Source organism: Alosa sapidissima, chromosome 11 (genome assembly GCF_018492685.1).
Source record: "Alosa sapidissima isolate fAloSap1 chromosome 11, fAloSap1.pri, whole genome shotgun sequence".
Classification (NCBI taxonomy): Eukaryota; Metazoa; Chordata; class Actinopteri; order Clupeiformes; family Clupeidae; genus Alosa; species Alosa sapidissima.
The window spans coordinates 16790191-16811998 of NC_055967.1; the positions used below are offsets into that span (position 1 = coordinate 16790191).

Sequence of the window (21808 nt, forward strand, 5' to 3'; positions counted from 1 at the left end):
GCGGAGAGAGAGCTGCTGCAGCAGCAGTGGTCTCCTGTGTGATGCTAAGTGGAGCAGTGGTGGGTAGTTTGCTCTGGTCTGCATGTTAATGTCATGACTCATCTTTCCTGTTCCTGGCAAAGGATCCACTCCCTCTTCCCCACTGCAGCTCAGAGCTGAGAGGCTTGAGGGAACACACACACACACACACACACACACACACACACACATCCCCTGCAGACACAAACGCACACCCATATACACACCCATACTCATCCAAACAACAGGCGTCCTTAACTGCAGGCAGTCATGCATGACTCAGGCCAGAGATAATCTAGCAGATTAATAACATGGGCAGCACGCAGGGGACGGAGTAGTGGGGGTGGGGGAGATTATCACAAAATAAACAGTGTCCTTATGGGGTCCTGAGAGGAAGTATGTCATGTGAAAGGGGGGGGGGGGTGACTGAGGACACAAGCTCCTATATCTGGAATCCCCTCACTCTCTCTCGCTCTACACACACACCCACACCTCTACAACTTCCTCTTGTTATGAGTGTGCTACAGAAGAATGCTTAGAGCCCACAGGTTTGGACAGAAGGGGACACAGGACTACCCCCTGATCAGAGCCAGAGCCACACACACACACATGTCAGTCACATGATGAGTGCTGAAAGGCTCTCCCTGTAATTAACTATGATGTATGTATATGTTATGTTATGTTAGTTTATGCAACAGCAGTGAGTGTGTGTGTGTGCAACAGCAGTGTGTGTGCAGTAAGTGGGCGTTGTGACTCAGCTGCATTCTTACCCAGGTTGCTGTTGGCAGGCGAGACCGGATTGGGCGACAGGTTTGGAGAGCCTGTGAGGAGACAGGAAAGATCACACACACACACACACACACACACACACACACACACACACACACACACACACACACACACACACACACACACACGTTACACCTCCTCCATCCAGAGCTGGGTGATTTAAGACAGGTGTGTGTTGCCAGGTTACACCATAACCTTTAAATTCTGACCTGTGTCCATGCTGTGATTCATCTGATGGTCGCTGGTCTCCCCATCCTCGCTAAGGTATCCCGGGGGAGGCGTCTCTGAAAAAGCAGGAGAAAGTCACCAACTGCAGACATGACCTCCTAAATACACATGTTCAGTCCAGCTCAACACATTCCCAACGGTAATAACATTTAACTTGGTGGAAGTCCAGGTGTCACTGTGGTGCTTGAAGTCACAAGCATCGCCATCAGCCTCATTCAACCAGTCAGCCTCATCTCATTCTCATCTGATTAATGACACATTCAGCTCATTTCACCAGCATGTGGGCCCTTTCTGTGGGACTGTTTCTGTGCTGAGCCAAAATGATCTGCTAAACTCATATACAGCGTATGGCTTATTTCACTCAGACCTTAGAGGAGGGATCTCCGAGTAAAATGACATGAGGTCCAGTAAGCCAGCTCTTCTCCCCTGCTGGGATCTGAACCGAAGCGTGACGTTCTGTTTCCATGACTGCAGTGTCACTGAGTCTAAACAAACTTTCGAAGTGGCATTGACAGCATTGCATTTAGACATGTGGCATCGTTTCTACCTCATAAGTTGTTTTTAAATGTAGGCTATAGCTGTTTAAACGTGTTTTACATGCTAGGTAGCCGCTTGGCCACATAACATGGATTCCCCGTCAGGTGTAATAGTAAGATCCCAGTGGATATTTCACTTCTTATCAAATGCTGACGGCAGTTAAGAGTGACATTTTTGCCTAAAAAATAAAGCCAAGACACATCCATGAATTTAAGGATTTGAACCGCATGCTGTGACGTTACATGCAGATCTATTTTACGGAGGAAACCCATGCTAAAATAAAACTAAATAAAAATTTGATCGTGTTGGTATGAATATATGTTATAGTATGTGATTCCTAAAGTGTAAAAAAATATATATATATTACTATGATTAAATTGATTTGTTTAGATCCAGTGAAATTGCTGCCTTGATAACGCTACATCATGGCTTCCGTATTCTATTAGATAGGAGATGGATCCCAGGTTCTGGCCATTTCTCAGATTAATGAAAATGATTCTGGTCAACATTTTTATTGAACTAAGTATCATACTCTCAGTTTTGCAGTACCATGTTTTTGGCATGACATATGCTCAAACAATCCTTCAGCAGTGAAGGCCTATCTGAATTTGAACACAGCTGTCTTCTGTGATATTTACAGAGGAGTGAAAGGAGAGGAAGGAGTGAAAGCATTTGTTTTCTGTTGTTGGAACAGGTCAATGGGTGTTGCGAGACGTCCCCACATTTGTCGCTAGACTCAATTTTATGTGGCTAGGTCTGGTAAAAATTCAACACTTGTCTCTTTCTGACTAAGTAGCAGACGAAGGCTGAAACTCTCCTCACTCTCTGGCTCACCTTTTCTCCCACCCCTGTCTCTGTCTGAGTGAGAGCGGAAGCAGAGGTCTTAATATTGAATGAGTGCATCAAGGAAACCAGACATGTCTGATGAAGACACAAGAGAGAGCTTTTTGCTGCTAACTGCATTAATGTTAATGGATCAGAGGGTCACAACCTCCAACACGGTCACACAGCAGTCACCACCCCAAGCACTTCTCCCTCACTCTGCCTGTGTGTGTTGACAAGCTCTCTACCACTTTTGTCCCACTACAGTCTCTCTCTCTTTCTCTCTCTCTTGCAGTCTATCTCACTGTCTCGCTCTCTCACTCTGTTTGATTTGAATAAGTTAGTTCTGACTCACGGAAGCAGACATGCTGGAAATCAGCTTAAGCTCATCATGGCCAGAGGAAGCGATAAAGTTGATGAGCCTGGAAAGCGTGCGTGTGTGTGTGTGTGTGTGTGTGTGTGTGTGTGTGTCAGTTAGAGTGTGTCTAAGACACAGCAGGGTGTTGGGCCCGGCGGCTCTGTGGTGGACAAGATCATATTCATTTGTGTATACATGCATGTGTGAGTGTGTGTGTCTGTGTGTGTGTGTGTGTGTGTCTGCCTTTTTCCAACGACAGAGAACCGGCTCGGTTCCCATCCGCAAACCAACATTTGAACCGGTCGGCACATTTCCACCAAGCAAAAAACGGTTTGGAACGTGGCACTTTGGTTTGGAGTTTGAACCAGAAAATAGTTTTTTTTTCTGCCAACTGGAGTGGGCATGTCAGTTTACCGTTCAGAGGGGAGAAGGCTTAAACCATGTGTTTTCCCATGGTCATGCCATGAGTAAACAAAGCTAGTCAACTAGCACTAGTCTGCAGGCGTTAACTAGCATTTTGCCTAGCTAATTTCTGCCATTTTTACGGGACAACCGTCATATCATTCTCCCGTTCATGCATCTTATTAACTTTTGTTTTGCATGCAACACCCATTGTTGATGACGCACCCTTAGTTCGGTTCAAAACTGGTGGAAATGCGGGCTGGTTCACTAGACACCAAGGTTCAAATAATTCTGGGTGGAACCGGTTCAACGGTTCATCGGTGAAAAAAATGCCTCGTGTCTGCACAAGGTTGTGTTGATGTGACTAGTGAAATGCTTTTGGGTTTAAGAGTTGCAGTGTGGCGTGCTAGGAGAATGTGTGTGTATGTGTCACTTAAGAAATGAGCAATGGTGGTGTAATGTCTGCCTGTGTCTGTGTGTGTGTGAGTGTGAGGGAGAGAAAGTGAGAGGGAAAGAGAGAGAGTCAAACAGAGAGAGAAACCGAAAGATAGACAGTGATCGATAGATAGATAGATAGATAGATAGAGGGAGAGAGAGATAGAGAGAAAGTGAGAGAGAGAGAAATAGAGATAGACAGAGTGATAGATAGATAGATAGAGATAGAGAGAGAAAGTGAGAGAGATAGACAGAGTGATAGATAGATAGATAGATAGATAGATAGATAGATAGATAGATAGATAGATAGATAGATAGAGAGAGAGAGAGAGAGAGAGAGAGAGTGTATCCATCTGTCCATCTCACCAGGGATGTAGTTGCTCTGCGGTTCGATGCCAGCGGGGAAGTTGGTGTTCTCAGGGATGGAGTGGCTGTAGTCATCTAGAGGAGGAAACTCGGTGGGGATCTCAGAGTAGCGTGGAACCAGCACAGGAGGCAGCACTGCGCGCACACACACGCACACACACACACACAAAGAGAGAGGGACAAAAAAAGGCGTCAGAAGCGCAATCTTTTCAAGGCTGCTTCCCCCATCTGTGTGTGTGTTGTGTGTGTGTGTTTACTTAGAGGACTTAGAATGCTTGAGCACTGACAGCGGACCAGCAGCAGGCACGCAGCTGGATAAACAACATGATGAAGCCCCATCGCATCTCTGGTGTCATGCAGGTGGACACACACACACACACACTCTGATCTTTGTGTTTGCCAAAGAGATCAGAGAGGCAGAATGGACCTTTAAACACTTTTGAAACTCATGACCGACTCCTATGAAGCACTTGACCAAATAGACCACTGAAGTGTGCACAAGTGTGTGCGTGTGTGGCTCTGGGTAAACCTGTTTGCCAACTAAGCCAAATTTGGCTTACTCCAGGAACTCCTAATCTGGCAAAGGCTTGGTTGGGTCAAGGTGACTCTCTCCATTGATTTCTCAATCACTGTCTCACTCACACACACACACACACACACACACACACACACACACACACACACACACACACACACACACACACACACACACACACACACACACACACACACACACACACACACCTGGCATGGATTCCCACCAGATCAACACCAGATGCTGATTCACAGTCCGACAACTCTCTAGGAAAGTAGTCCTGACTGCCTGCCTAAGCACTTGCATGTTTTACGGTTAAAACCTATCACTTACAGGTCCATTACCAATCCCCAATACCTCCACAGAGTAATCCAGGCTGCTAAGGACAAGAGGACCATGGGGATGAGCATGGAGAGGACCATGGAGAGGACCATGCATCAGTCACAGGCACCAGCTCATCTGCCACCCATTGCAGCTCTGCCTCGTAGTCGGCAAGAAGGCTTTTAAACTTCACATAATACAACAAAAACGGAACTCACCTGAACACCCACAATGTTCAACAAAAGGCCATCAATAGGGCCGTTGGATTGTACTCCCACAATGTTCAACAAAAGGCCATCAATAGGGCCTTTAGATTCTACTCCCACAATGTTCAACAAAAGGCTAGCAATAGGGCCTTTGGATTCTACTCCCACAATGTTCAACAAAAGGCTAGCAATAGGGCCTTTGGACTGTTAGAAGAAGCAGACCTCCAAGGACTAGTTAAAATGACTGTCCATACTTTGACTGTTGCTGAATAGTACAAAGTAGTAAGACAATGAATACATGAATGTACTGTGTGTCACACCATTTGATTAGCCTGGGTTTTCCCATGCTGCCTTGTGCGCAATTTTATTCATGCTGCTAGGCAGCCTGGATTCCATGGACTTCGTTTTCACCTCAACGAAGGAACTAATCACAGAACGGAGGGGGGACAACAAGACGATGACGACACACCAAAGCAGTTATGAGCTACATAAAGACACATTTGATAGACATTCGTAGCGCCTAGGGCTGCACGATTATGGCCAAAATGATAATCACGATTATTTTGATCAATATTGAGATCACGATTATTTATCATGTTTTGTGACAAAAATATTTTTTCCCTAAACATATTGGACTTGCTATCTGGCTCACCCAAATTCTTCCCCTAACATTTACTCCCCTAAATTACTGCAAATATAGACTTGACTGCGAATTCCAAACAACTTCCAAACAATTTTTTTGTGCATGCTAGTGATTGTTAATATTTGGGGAAACGTTAACGGCAACACAGTAATTACAACAAAGTCATATGTTGTACAAAATTTATTTCTTAAGAAATATTGTTAATTTGATGCTGTTTAATTCATTTATAAATGGTGCACTGTCACTATAAGACTTTGCAAAATCCACTCAAATAGTCTATGGCTAGTGCTGTGCCTATGGCTGTGCCCTCTCACAATTTATAAATGGTCAGTAGTGGGAACTACTGTTGCCATCGCGCTCTCTCCCTCTCGTGCACGCTCAAATGCGTTCCCAATTAATGGGAGTAGCATAACGTAGTTAGATCTGCTGCAATGGAGATACTATGTATCTCAATGTAACAAGCCGTTTTGACATTGACATTGTAAACGTTCTCTAGGAAGAGTGTAAAGCAGTTTGCAGTAGCCTTAACCAAAGTTAAGTTAACCACAACATCATTGTGGCAGGCCGGATTAAAGTGTGTGGCGGGCCGAATCTGATGAACTAATAAATGCTCAGCGGGACGGATTAAAGTGCGTGGCGGGCTGCAATTTGGACATCCCTGGTTTAGTCATTCGTTGATATGTAAAACACTGACGTGCAGACTCATCTCGTTTTGAGGCTGTGTCTTGAAACGCATATGCATTGTAGGTTGCACATGTAGCTTATAAAATACATGAATAAAATTCACGGATCCCGTCGTTAGCTCAAATCTTATTATAGGCTATATCGGAGGAAGTAAACAAGGACTAAAAGTTAACGTGATAAAAAAGGCATGTGTGGTTTACGTCATGTGATGTGTTTCACGGTATGAGTTGAGAGCCCTGCTTTGCTTATGTTTTTGGTTAACTTGCCTGAAATCTGAAATATTTTCGAACAACGGATGATTTCGAGGGACAAGCTCTTGGCCTTCTGCTGTGCCACACATTTGATTTTTGATCGTCGTTTTTTTGTATAGTCTAAGTAGCCTACTAATAGTTAACATAATGCCACTAGTCCACAGTGCATCCAAACTGAGCAGTGCATCAGGCTGAGCAGTGCAGGGAACAGCTGTCATTGGTAGGCTGCATGCAGGCACATGGTCAGACAGGTTTAAGGAGCGCTTGATTTGTTTTGTAGCGGAGCGTTCTATGGGTTGCCAGGATCTATGGGTAGAGCACACATTTTTAATATCGCTCGATCACGCAAATTTGATCGTGGGAAGCCAAAATCGTGATCGTGATTAAAATTTGATTAACTGTGCAGCCCTAGTAGCGCCCAATAAACGGCTCTGGGCATTCGTAAACCATGTTTCAAATACGAGAAAATGAACGTGTAGTTCCCAGACCCCATCTCAATGAGATGAGGTCTGACGTTAGCCAGGCTACCATTTGATACTGCCATAAATAAAAATTAACTATTTGAACTCCCAAACTGTTTTTCATGGAAGACAGGAGCGTGTCTGTAGATGGCCTCAGTGGGCTTGCTGTGGGCAGGTAGGGCTCACCTGGAGTCTCCACACGCTGGTAGTGGTAGGGGTTGACGCACACCTCATCCTTCTTCATGTGGAAGGCAAACTCACACAGGTCGATGGCGCGCAGCTCGTGGTGCGACTGCAGGTCGGGCCAGCGCCACAGGCGGCAGTAGATCACGTGGGGAAGACCCTTCCTGTGGGACACCTGCAGACGACCGTCCAGAGACCTGGGGAGGGGGGGGGGGGGGGGGGGGGAGAGAAAGGAGGAGGAGGGACAGAGAGAAAGAGTGGGAGAGGAGGAGAGTGTGACAGACAGAGGGATGGAGAGAGAAAGGCAGACGAGAGAAGGAGAGCAATATGATTATGTTGGCAAGTCAGTTCTTCTGTCTGTATCACGTCTGTCATTGTAAGCACAACATTGATCAACATGCTTTGTCTAACTATGCTGAATGAAGCCCTTATTATGAAGTGACACAATCACTGGTCACTCTGCTGAATGAAGCCCGGCACAAAGGAGTTGAGTTGCCCACACAGAGAGATGTGCCCGCCCGGCACAACGGAGTTGAGTTGCCCACACAGAGAGATGTGCCCGTCTGGCACAACGGAGTTGAGTTGCCCACACAGAAAGATGTGCCCGGCACAACGGAGTGGTGTTGCCCACACAGAGAGAAGTGCCCGGCACAAGACTCAGGACAGTCAGAGTCTGTGAGAAATAATCACTAGCAGCTGGTGTGTGCATATTCTGTGTGCATTTCTCACACTTCTAAAGACAGTATGCCGCTGGATAGAGAGACACACACTGTGTGTGTGCGTGTGTGTGTGTACCTAGGGTGAGACCTGTGGTTAGTGAACTTGCCACTAGCCAGGCCTTACCATTCATTAGCAAAGATGGACAAATTATTTGCCAAACAGAACAACCACACTTCCCGATTCTACCAGCACGTGCACGCACACACGCAAGTTTTATAACCATGGGAAACACACCAAGCAAGAAAGCAAGCAAGCCAACAGGCCTACAGTACACACACACCCCAATGGATTTAGAGAAGCCGTCTGTGCTTAAAGTTAAGGGCAGCTCAGCACTCTTCCCCTGTGCACTGGCTGTATCAAGGCACGACTTCAAAACTGTGCTTAAAAGCAATGTTTAGAGCTTTATGGTCTACAATCAAGACCTAACGCTCTGTGTGTGTGTGTGTGTGTGTGTGTGTGACAATGAATTGTCCTCTCTTTGTCACACCATCATCGGCCAAGGTCAACTGGCCAAAAAGTGAGGCTCTATTGCTTGGTCAATGGAGGGAGGGGGAACCAAAACTTCCAGATGGGCTGTGTTGGAAAAGAGATGGTTTTAAGTATCTGGGGGTCTTCCTGGGGAATGAAAAAGTAATGCAGAACAATTGGGAAGGGGCAGTTGAAAATGTTAAAGGGCGGCTTGAGAGGTGGAGGTGGCTGTTACCAAAGATGTCATATAGGGGGCGCACACTTATTATTAACAACTTGGTGGCATCATCTTTTTGGCATCGTCTAGCCTGTGTGGACCCTCCACTGGATCTCTTGAACAAAATATAGTCTGTTTTGGTTCATTTTTTTTGGGATAAGTTACATTGGGTCCCACAGTCTATTTTGTTTTTACCGAAGGATGAAGGCGGGCATGGTCTTATCCATCTGCAAAGCAGGACTGCAGCTTTTAGACTGCAGTTCATAAAGAGACTCTTGGCTGGGCCCACGGATGTAGCTTGGAGTCTTGTGGGCTGCTCAATCTTAAGAACCTTCAAAGGTTTGGGGATGGACAAGTCCCTTTTCTTGATAACATCACATGGACTGGACGTGTCTGGTTTACCCCCTTTCTACCGGAGTCTGTTCAGAATCTGGGCCCTGTTCAGTGTGCAAAGGCAGGGGCCAGTAACCTCCCTATACTGGCTTTTGCATGAGCCTGTGATTGGGGGTGCGCGTTTGGATGTTTCCGCGGTTGGATTACCTGCGCTCGAGAAGATGCTTCTCAGCTAAAAGACTGTGATTTTAAAAAAGGTGATAGATTTGGCAGGATCTGATTTTGGGAATGTGAAAGGGTTCGCTAATTTCCTGGGGTTGAGGTCTTGTCGGGTGGTGTCACAACTCCTAAAGAAATGGCGGGATACCTGCACCGCAGGTAAAATCAAGCTGATAGAGGGCTACTGCACAGGGGCGCTGTGCCCTGATGAGCGTGATTTCTTTCCCGGGCTTGTGCTCTCACCCAATTTGGAGGAGAGTGTTTATTTGTTTTCTGCATCCAAGGAGCCGTTATCACTTTATTTTAATGTTGTTACTGGGAAGCAGTTATACCATGCATGTGTGAAAGTGTTTAACAAAAAATGTTTAACGAACAGGGTTGACACACCGTGGCGCACTGTTCTTGGTTTGAGCCCAGATAGAACACCAGAATGGAGAGCATTTTACAAACCACCTTTGGCCAAAAGGGTGGGCAACTTACAGTGGAGAATACTTCATGGAGCTGTGGCTGTCAATTCTTTTGTCTCAATTTTAAATCCAAATGTTGGTCAGGAATGTCCTTTTTGTTTTCAGAGAGAAACTATTTTTCATGCACTCAAAGTGTGTTAGACTGAGGCCTTTGTTCCTTATTCTGCAGCGCTTGTTTAGTGGATTTGGTGCAGATTTCTCCACTGAGGTTTTTATTCTTGGTTTTAAGTACACAAGACGCAGGCAGAATGAATGCAAATTACTGAATTTCATTTTAGGGCAGGCCAAGATGGCCATTTATGTCAGCCGAAGAAACAAGGTGGATCAAATGCCTGGCAATGATGTTACAGTCTTGTTTCCAGCTCTAGTCAAAGCTAGAGTATTGGTTGATTTCCGTTTTTATGAAATGATGCAGGACCTTAAGACTTTTGTAGACTTGTGGTGTTGTAAACAAGTGTTGTACAATTATTGACAACAAGTTGCACTTTTAACATCTGTAGATGTTTTTGTTTTTATTTATTTTTTATTTTTTTTGTATTTTTTTTTTTTGGTGTATTGCACTTTTTAAATATTTTGGTCATCATTGATTGACTGAAGTTTTGTGCTGTCGTGCAACGCAATAAAGTACAATTCAAAATCTCTTTGTCACACAAAGGGCTGTCGGGCTGTCTGTGACTGGGGCACACAAAGGGATTGTTCAATCTGTATGTTCACTCTTTGTTTGCCGTCTCTCTCTCTCTCTCTCTCTCTCTCTCTCTCTCTCACACACACACACTCCACTCTGACAGTGTCGGGACTAAACATATGCTTTTCATTCCAGCTGCAAAGACCTCAAAAGACCCCACTGAGTAGGGCAGAGAGAGAGAGAGAGAGAAAGTGAGAGAAAGAGAGAGAGAAAGTAAGAGAAAGAGAGAAAGTAAGAGAGAGAGAGAGAAAATTGAACTGAATTGAGAGAGAGAGATAGAGACAGATAGAGAGAGAGAAAGTGAGAGAACGAGAAAGAGAAAGTAAGAGGAAGAGAGAGAAAGTAAGAGAGAGAAATAGAGAGAGAGAGAGAGAGAGAGAGAGAGAGAGAGAGAGAGAGAGAGAGAGGACCATTATTCAATCCTCCATCCAAAAAAGCAAGGGGAAAATGACATTCACAGCAATATGCAGTCAAGAAGCAAGCACAAGTCAGTACTTCTCCCACACATGCAGTCAGCAATACAGGGGGATTCCATCTGATCTGCAAAAGGTGATAAAAGATCAATTAGACTATACCTCTGCATTAGCCTGTATCTGTTTAAACTGTCAGATTATAGTTTCATGCTCATCTCTAGGCCCTGGGCTAACTCTGTGGAAGTGTGTGTGAATAGACGACAGCTAAACTCGACATCACTAAATTAAAGCCAATTCCCTGTCAGCTCAGCCGCTTTGTGAGATTAGCTATAAATGTTTTGAGTTTAATAAGAAGTCAATCAGCCTTAGCGGCAGAGAGAGTGTGTGTGTGTGTGTGTGTGTGTGTGTGCTACTGTTAGTGTGAGTGTAGTAATGGCTGTGTGTGTGTGTGTGTGTGTAGGAATGGTTGTGTGTGTGTGTGTGTGTGTGTGTGTGTGAGAGAGAGTGAGTCTGTGTGTGTGTGTGTGAGAGAGAGTCTGTGTGTGTGTGTGTGTGAGAGAGAGTCTGTGTGTGTGTGTGTGTGTGTGAGAGAGAGAGTCTGTGTGTGTGTGTGTGTGTGTGTGTGTGTGTGTGTGTGTGTGTGTGTGTGTGTGTGTGTGTGTGTGTGTGTGTGTGTGTGGAGAGAGCAGGAGAAGAGGCTGGGCTGGGCTGCCACTGAGGCTGAGGGAAATCAGCACACCCACAGACAAGCCGACCGACTGAGGGAAACCACTTCCTCTACGGCCGACCACTGAGGTAGCCACCCTTACCAGGAGACCACACAAAGCACTCTCGCTCACACACACACACACACACAAACACAGTAGGTTGTCTCATCACAGTAGCCCAGCACAGTCTGTATTCTCATTGCTCATTTCTCTATCCATAAGGCTTGACTAAAAAAACATTACAGGACATTTTGTGCAGTTCTCACACTCACACACACACACACACACACACACACACACACACACAACGTCAGTCTATCAAAACCACTTCCTCTTTCTCTATTATTGCGTTGCGTCAAAACCCCAATGAGGCGAAAGGCCTGGCTGTGAGAAAAAACGCTGCCCTTTTTGGAAGCTTCCAGAGTGTCATCAGTCTGTTCGTCAGGGTGAGCATGAGGCACAGGAAGAGGAGAGAGGGAAAGAGAGTTCTAGAGATGAAAGTGTGACCCATCAGTCTGGGCCCAGAGTGTCCATCACGAGATTATATTGATCTTCCTTGTGTGACAGACAGTAATGCTCACCTAACAGGAGTGCTGTGCTTCTCATGCACTAGGCATGCTCACCTATCTGTAAGTGGAATTTGGAATACTGAACTGAGGCTTGACTTACAAAAATTCTATCGCAAATCAAATCGCATCAATATCTGTGAGAAAAATGGCAATTAGATATTTTCCCTAAATCGTCCAGCAGCCCTATGTCACATGTAGAGTCTACAGTCTACAGGAAGAGAGCGCATCCTGCTTCCTCCCTTGACCTCTGTGACCCACAGGTGTTAGTCCTGCTTCTGGCTGTGTTTGCTGAGAGAGAAGAGGCTCTCACGACTGCCACTTCACTGGCTGTCGGATGCAAACTCAATTTTCTGTGCTTTTCACCAGTGGAATAATGGCCTAAGAACTGACTCACCACACTAAATAGACAGTCTGATGCTTCGCTTTGCAACCATACACAGTGCCATCCAAAAGTGTCTGAAGTCCATCCCAACACAAACACACACACACACACACACGACAGTCCTCACTCTCTCAGTGAAGAGCTCAATTCCCCAGACTAAAGGGATTTACAGGAAAATAATCATCCTACTGACAAAACAGAAACCAGCAGTAGAGTGCTGAAAGAGTGCTTTGAGTTTGTGTCCATTTTGTCTCACAGTGGTAGACTCCTCACAACATTATATACAAAAGGAAATGCATCTGACAGTCACAGACGGGAATGGGTCGCAAACTAATTGATGTTCAGGCATTAGGAACAGAACTCCAGCTTTGCTGCACTGTCCTCAAAGACTGTATCTTAGAATTTCAACGCATCCATTTAAATGTCCTGCTGCTTTCACAGGCAGGGATGAGAGAGTTGCTAAAAGCATCGTTGCCTTAAACAGGGAATGTCCAACTGATTGCCTATAAGGTCATTTCAGTCCAAGCCATGATTAGATAGACACGGTGTGCGGGCATTATGAGATGACTAAAGCTGACTGGACACTTAGGCTAGGTGCCTCGGCAGGGTGGAGCGCACGGTAGCAGACCGGTACCCTAATCTTCTTTCAGCTTCCTTTTTTAAAAGTCTCAAAAGATGACACAGTGACACACACACGGAGCCAGCTTAACAAAGGAGGCTATGTGGGCTGCAGCCCCGGGCCTTGCCTCTAGGGGGCCTCATCAGTGAGTCAACGGAACGCTCACATAACATGAGAACAAAAATCCAAGTGAGCAAAGAAATAAAAATGTCCAGTCAAAGAAAGCATCCAAGTGGGGCCAAAAAAAGAAAGTGAAAGGATTTAAAGGATGAAAGATTAGAATTACTAAAAACCACATATGTGGAGTGCTTCCACGAATCCACCAGCTAGCTAGCCAGCCTGCTGCTGTGGATGTCCCACCCACCCCCACCCCCACCCCCACCACTAGCCAACCAACTGCAATTGCCATGACTAGCCAGACTTTGCAGACACAACTGATGCTGATCGAGAAGTGGAAGAGCGTAGGTGTAGGTGGGCCCTATGACCCCAAAGTCTGCCATGACCGGGCCTCAGGTCAAAGAAGTTTGAGAAAGGCTGGTCTAGGCGATATAGGGCCTCCTCCTGGCACATAGTCACACAAACCCTAGCCTCACAACTCCTTAATACGGCATTGCGGGCACCTACACAGACCCACATACAATTTTGTCTCTCACACACACACATTTTTTCTCTCTCAGATACATACACATACATACAAACACTCACACAGTTTTCTATCTCTCACGCATACACACACACACACACACACACACACACACACACACACACAAAAGTCCACACGCCTCAGGACACACTGCATTAGCGACTTCCGATGGGGAGAAGTGACCAGTGGCCTCAACTGTTGGCATGAGAGTGTGAGAAACAACAGAGAGGATGTGGTGGCTCAACAATATAACACACACTTTCCCTGGTCAGTTAGTCACAATAAACAATACAACACACACTTTCCCTGGCCAGTAAGTTACAATAAACAAAGAGACTGCACACAAACATATATGAGACCGGCAGCCAGACAGACACACACAAAAAAAAATATTCCAAACACTGTTACACACACACACACAGGGGCGCGCGCGCACACACACACACACACACACACACAGTGTAGGCAAGCCCAAATTCTCCACTGGCACCCATGTGTGCAGACGGATGCACAGCTGTTTGTTTTCACCAGGAGGACCTTCCCTTTCACGTCACATTAATCGCCCACTATTGACCCTTTGACACACACACACACACACACACACACACACACACACACACACACACACACAGGCGTATGAATTCCTCCTGAGGGCTGTGGTGCTTCCCTCTCATTCCTCTGCTGCAAACGGACCGAACAAACGAACAAACCTCCTGATTCTGAGCCAGACGACAGGGCTGCTGTGTTTATTGTTTCTGTATCGTTTTATTCTAAGCCTCTGTCTGCATTAAGCTCCACATTCAGACAGCTGTGTCTGTCTGTGTGTGTGTGTGTGTGAAAGAGAAAGCATGTCCCTACATACGTGTCTGCGCCTGAATGTTTGTTAGTGTCTCAGACTGTGCGTGTGTGTGTGTGTGTGTGTGTGTGTGTGTGTGTGTGTGTGTGTGTGTGTGTGTGTGTGTGTCAAAGGGTCAATAGTAATAAAAACACTGGGTTTCCGAGTTGTCAGCCCAACCTGTGGAGAAGGCCTGAGGGGAGTGTGGTGAACAGGTTTGCGTGGCGAACGCACACGACCAAAAAGGTTAGGATTCGTCGCAGACCGTGTCGAGGTCAGGCAGGGCCAGGTGGAATGTCAGAAGTGGATCCGTTTCCATGACAGCCGACAGCTCTTCCACCCACAACATCTATCTCTTGCGCGCGTACAACATCGCCCTGTATGGACTGCACTGTCTGGCACTGTTTAACCTGGACTATGTGGCCATTCACACTCGCAAATGATTGACAGCATCCAGCCTGCACCTAACCATATAGGTTCTGTTCACCACATGCACCCGTTGATTTGAAGGTCAGCACACTCATCAGAAAGGCTTGTGAATGGTCTGCACCTCACCTCTGCCCCAGTCCATACTCCACCTGGAGAACTCCAACAGAATGCCACTTTTCAACATTCCTGTTCTCCTTTCACCTTTTTATGCTTCATTCTTCTGTCAGAATCACTGTGTCTGAATAACCCTGACAATTATGACTTCAATCCACCAGGAGCCTCAGACAGAACACACACACAGACACACACACACACACACACACACACACACACAGAGACACACACAGACAGACAGACACACACACACACAGAACCCAGACAGCTTTGCTTTTAAAGCCATCTCCTGTGTAAACTTGCCTTCATAACAGGAGAGTTAGTCACAGACCACCAAGGGGAATCCCGCAGGGATGCCTCTACCCACTTTCGCACTTTCTCCTTTCAGCCTGACCCTGCACAGCTTCTCCAGCTGTCTGTCTCATTCCTCACTCATATACACACATATACAGCACTTAAAACACACACACACACACACAGACAAGCCAGCATAGTAGCACTAACAGACGCTGGTCTGGTCTCAGAAGTTCAAGTGTGTCCGACAAGACAAGACCGAGCCAGAGCATCTTGCCTCTTCACCGAAAAATGTCACCCTGGCCAAAACGGTAGCGGAGGCGTTCAGCTGGCTTCATGAGTGGTCTGCTCTTACTGTACAGACACTAGAAAAGAGCTGCTCTACACCAGTGTTTCCCAAAGTCTGGGTCGCGACCCACGGGTGGGTCGCAGGAGATTTTATTTGGGTCGCCAGCACAATTTATGTTGTGTTATAGGCCTAACTGATACCATTTGTCATTTTATACCAGGAAAGCTAACAGTTTTCTATTAGGATGTAACTACCACAGTCACAGTTTTGTCATAAAAGCTCATGAAACTGGCGCATGAAACTAGGGGACGAACGCATCGCAGAGGGGGTGCCAGAGCATGGATATCTACCTCTCAAAATGAAACCGTTCTGTGGGGCGCCTGCCATGTACCTCGCAGTTACAAACTACAAGGGACATGAATCCGCCTATTTGCACGAACATTAACAGATGCCAGCTCCTCAACTTTACCGATTAAAATCTAGTGACCGTGCTGTCAACTAAATCAGACATCCATAGACCGGACATAAGGCCATTCAATTTGCATGTAGATAGTTTCGATTGTAGATGCAATCTTTAAAGTTAATAGCAACCTCCTCACATTCTTATTTCTGATTTAAAATGCACAGTGCATTAGGCTACAATTTAAATGGACATTTTAAACACTATTCCTCTCGTTTTCTACCTCGCTAACTCCAAAGTAAAGGCGCATTCTTCCGGCTATTGCGCAAAAGCCTCTTGTTCCGATATAACGACTATACAATATAATACAATACAACAATGCAATATAACGACTTGAATTATTTGCTGTTTACATCGGAATTGACGTCCACAGTGTTATGGACCCATTTGTCTGCAACGCAACGTAGCCTACAACATTTATTTTTAGAAATACAGGAACAGCTTACTATGCTGACGAATGACGACCGCGTATCTTTTCAGTAGTCCAATTTTCACGCTGATAGTGCTCAAAATGCAACACAACCGTGTTCAAAGCAGGATCTATCTATCTAGATCCTATAGCAATATATGGTTGGGGAAGGCATAGAAAAGTTGGAGAACCTGTGGCCTTAAACAATATTGGTGGTTGCAGGGTAGATTTGAAGTGAAATGGGTCGCGATGGTCTGTCATTTTTAAAAAGTGGGTCCCCAGAAAAAAAGTTTGGGAAACACTGCTCTACACTATTCAGAGCTGCACTGCACTATTCAATACACATTGGGTCTTCAGAGCTCACACAGAAACATTCACAAAATAATGGACTGAGTCTCTGCTGTACTGCCAGAACATCGCGTGATAATGTCAATCCCCCCCCAATTAGGACGTTAATTTAAGGGAGCAGTTTTAAGAAGACTGACAATGTCTGAAGAGTGAAGACAGCGTAGCTGTCTAATAGGCTAATCTCTCACACTGTTCAGGCTAATAATTAATAGCTATTATGAAACAGGTGACAATAAAGAACAGCAAGGCTGCTAAGTGAACTTAACACTCACAGTTCAAAACAAAAAAAATATTAATTAATAAACTCCAAATCCAAGAGGAGCCCATCTCAGTCCGTGCCCAGACCAGAAACACACTGCGTCTCCCTACATAGTAAGCAAAGGAGGACTAGCACCTCCAGTGTTTACAGACCACAACTTCAGATCAGACATCTACACCACCATAGCAGTGGCCACAGATAAAGGGACAATACTAGTAAGCAATAATCAGAATAGAATACCTACCTGGAAATCAAGGTTTTTATTTTCGCTTACAAGTATGTATTTGTTTGCTTGCATTTGTGAACCATTACAGTACAGTTAGTTATTTGAGTTCTCCCCAAAGGTCAAGCCTGTGACATTGGTGTCAGCACATAGCTCTACCTACTACCAACTGAGCTAGAAGGGCAGCCCTGGGCACTGGCCAGAAAAGCAGGCAGCACGTTAGGACAATGGACTACAGGCAGACTTGTAGTCTTCATAGGAGGAAGTGCAATAAAATGAACCATGATGACTGAACTGAATCTTCAAACTCCCCTGGGTGTGTTGAGTGGTAGGCTTTCAGTGATGATTCATGTGAACATATAGCCTAGGTCTACCGACAGTGTTATTATACAGCTAATTACAGAGGAAAAGTGCTTCGCCTACAGAGCTATGAGCTACCTGCTATGCAATGCCGTTCACCTTTGTGGGCGTAATGTATGGCTCATCATGCTAGATAATTACACACAAAAAAAAAAAAAACATAAAGAACCTGTGTTGCGTCGCAGGCAGCTCGAGGAGCCAGACTTGGCTACCGTGAAGCGCATAGGCTACTGTAGGGACTGGATGACATAACAGACTTAGTAAATCGGCATAATTCTCGTTACTGTGCAGCACAACGCGCAGTGGATCTGTAAAATGCGCCATTAATTAGCGTATTAATCAAAATGTAACACATTTGTGTCTTCCATCAGTTCACTGTTCAGTTTCATGGTGATATATCTTGCCATCAAGTAACGTTCAAGTCATCCCACAAAAGCAAAGCGGAACTGTTTGTGATGCATTTTGCTGGCTTTTCTAGGATAAAATTAGTGAGGGGGCATATTTAATAGCAGCCAATCCACTAACTGAAAGAATGTCTCTGTGTTAACCGTCGATATCAGACAACTAGCACAAAATACAATGACACACGCACACAGTCTGTCAACACAGTCACCGAGTGTCCCAGATAGAGGGCTGTTACGTAACGGACTAAGCTAGCTAGACTACAGTACTTAGCATAACAAATACTTGCTAGCCAGACAGCTAACGTTTAGTTAACATAGCACAAATGCTTTAATATCCAATATTATTTCCGTTGTTCAGGTAATATGTTTACTGGGTTAAGATGGACATGCTATTGCTTTTGCTAAGCAGACGTTTCAACTGTTAACGTTATTACTACTGGGCCTCGTTTAGATTAACTATCCTAACGTTTGAGTTAACGTTACAGTTAGTTACCGTTCACGTTAGCTATTAACATTACAACTAACGTTAGCATTGTAACGTTAATATTACCAGTCACTTTGACTGAACCAGCCGAGTTGTGACAAAACCGCAAATAACATGTCACATAGCTAACGTTAAGTTACCATCATAACCTCCCTGTTAAAAGAAAACGAGCGATAATTAGCACGGCGTTTACATTCTAACTACTGTTATTCATCAACAGCGTTCACGTTTGATAACTTGCAGCACACAGATCAATGTGTTGAGGTTACTTGGCTACCAGACAACTTGGCTTAGCTGTTACAAGTTAACGTGTGCTTCGGTCATGAATTAACGTGAAGACAACGTTCCTTGATGTCAACATTGTTCATTTTTCGACCGTCAGTAACATTAGTTAACTGAACATGCCATTGGTAACTATCAATACGTTAGTTTTACTGTTCACAATCACTCCATCTTAGACAGTTTCCTTCATAGACTAACTTTATCTCTGAGAAGTTCGCTGCCAACAAGTTATTCACAAGTAACACTTGTCTTCACGGTCCAGGATAGCTTTAGTTGTTAGCCAGCTAGCCAAGTTAAGGCTCGGTCAGTTTTAGCGCAAATACCTCGGTATGGTGATGCATTTCGTGTTTACATTCTGGGTTGTAATGGACCTTTCCAGCTCGTCCAGTTGTCCAGTCTTCTTCAACTTTTTGACAAGACTCTTCACTGCTTTTTCGCACCATTTCTCCTCCTGTCCGTTCTGCTCTCCTTTTTTCCAACCCAGCAGCCTCTTCACAATCGGGGGTGTAAACGGCAGTATAGACATCTTTCCCAAAAACAATGCACACAACTACTGTCTTATTATAAAGTAACTGTAAGTCTTGCCGTTAAATGTGAAATCGAAAAGTGAATTAAAACTCAGACTTCATAAAGATAAGTTCGGTTCTTCTCCATTCCAGACAGAGTGCCCGCTGACGGCAGACAGTACCACTCTGCCGAGCTAAATCTCAGATGAATGGTAGCAATCCGCAGCGAAACCTAGTCCTGTCTGCCCCTCCTCCTCCACCACGCTCTGTTCGCATTAGAATATGGCCTGAGGTGATTGACCAAGCAAAATTAAATGCCTTGCTTATGGAAAAATATCAAGGTCATCATTCCTCATCATCTTCATCCAGGGATCTTCGTCCAGTGTCCAACTGTGACCATAATATAGGCCTACTCGTTTATCCACTGGTATTAAATTAACGTTCCACGCTAAAGTCATATGGAAAAGCTGAATAGTCTGGATAAAATGCAAATTGCGGACCATCTCCACCCACTGACGCTTTCTTGCATATGGGTGGCAGTAGCCTGCTGCTGCAGATGTGGAATAGGCCTAGCTTAGTTTGATGGAATAAAATTATGTAGATCTGATGTGACATGACATAACTAGATTGACATGATTTCCCCCCAAAAAAGATATAGGCCTAGTTTACAAAGGGAATGTGGCAATGCTGTGTTACTTTCTTTGAGGCTGTGACACAGGGTGAAAGTGAAGACTTTGCAAGCAGAACTTTTAAACTGGCTGAACCGTGAAAGGCACACTGGAGTCTGCCGCCAGACTCTTTATTTAATGGGGGAGGGGTAGAAAACTGCGGTCTCAGGGCACAGAGTACACATGCACACACACACACACACACAGACTCATGGCCATGCAGGCAGACAGGCAGGCTTGTTCCAGCTTGTCCAATCTGCATAGACATCGGGAATATCCCAAGTCTTTATATATGTGTGTGTGTGTGTGTGTGTGTGTGGCCGTGTGTGTGTGTGTGTGTGTGTGTGTATCTGTCAGCAGTCTGCACCCTCTCCCTGCCTAGGCCTGGAGGAGGGTCAGACTCCCAGATGTTCTTTTCCCAAATACAGACAGGCTTCACAGTCCCCTTAAGGACACCTCAAGAGAGTCATATAGGCCTTTTGTTCTCTCTCTCTCTCTCTCCCTCTCTCTGTGTTATAACACATAAGTTATTTCTACATAAATTATATCTCTATAAAAAATAAATGTCTCTAGCGGTAAAAATGGCCTCAGTGGCCAATGTACCTGCTCATCTCTTGGTGCTCAGCAACCAATGTTGTCAAGTGCTCCTCCCTCTACAGGCGCAAACCGCTTTCTCTCTTCCTTTAACTGAGATCATTAAAATGCTGGCCTGCAGTGCAATAGAAAGTTCATAAACATCTCAAGGCCTCCCATCTTAAACTTTTAAAAGACGCTGAAAAGAGGCGATTGGGTTTCAAACTTAATACTGACTCACCTGGAACTGAATCACTGGTACTTATAATATATCAGCAGTGACTCATGCGAAACAGATTTGATCTCTCCCTCTCTGAAGCGGCAGCTCTGGAGAACCGGATATTGGCAGTGGGGGGTTGCGGGGCCCTGTTGGCGAGCATAGCATGGGGTGCGTCGACACATTCCCCCTTCGACCACTCCAAGTCCAAAAATAGAGAACCCTCACAACTAATCCTTTGATCCCCCCCAATAAAAGTGACTTAAATTCACCTTCAGCACATCCTTGTGAAATTGTAAAGGTGACCGAACTAAGGTTATTTCACGGCTGTTTAGGTGGCAGTATTGATAATAGCCCCTCAACCCCACCACCATCCTCTCTCTCTCTGTAAACAGCACCATGTCTGTTCTATAAATATCAATGCCTAGAGGCCCTTCATAGCAGTCTCCTTTCCCTTTCATCTATTTTTACACCTCATCAATGGACAGCACTGTATATTTTTACAGACGTGTTTGGGAAGGTCTTGCTGTTCTGCTACCTCAATAGGAGACTCGGCCGCCCACCAGACTAAGGTGTTATTCATGAAAGTTCTAGAACCATGTTGATCTGCAGTGAGGTTGTGGGTGTTGCAGAGCACGTCTAGGCTATTTAGATCTCATATGGGGTCTGTAGCCCACACTGTGTAAGGTACCACTTCATCAGATTCGCTTCTGAATAGCACAGAAAGCTAAAATGGTCAGTAAGCAGCATATTTAACCACACATGAAATGGTTCTTTTTCTTTCAAAATCAATGACTTGTCTTTCTCTTACATGTTTTTCAGTACATTTACACAGCAAACGTTTACTGTTCCTTTACCCTGTAGAGGACAGCTGAAACCCCTGGCCAAGCTTTTGCAGTAGAAGCACTCAAGCTAAAAACAAAAGAACATGATGTCCAAAAGGAGCACAGGAGGGGAGAAGGGAGAGGAACCT

At 45.1% G+C, this 21808-nt stretch overlaps 1 protein-coding gene across 1 annotated transcript in view; it reads right to left on the minus strand.

Moving 5' to 3' along the window:
- smad3b (SMAD family member 3b) overlaps positions 1 to 19590 on the minus strand; it is a 31622-nt gene extending 12032 nt beyond the window's left edge. Inside the window, exons 1-5 of the mRNA XM_042109557.1 lie at positions 19195 to 19590; positions 7243 to 7436; positions 3956 to 4090; positions 1017 to 1091; positions 789 to 839 (exon numbers count right to left, since the gene is read on the minus strand). Of these exons, the coding sequence (XP_041965491.1) occupies positions 789 to 839; positions 1017 to 1091; positions 3956 to 4090; positions 7243 to 7436; positions 19195 to 19397 (658 nt within the window). The 5' untranslated portion in view covers positions 19398 to 19590. The remainder of the gene's footprint in view (positions 1 to 788; positions 840 to 1016; positions 1092 to 3955; positions 4091 to 7242; positions 7437 to 19194) is intronic.
- Positions 19591 to 21808: the final 2218 nt, after the last annotated feature.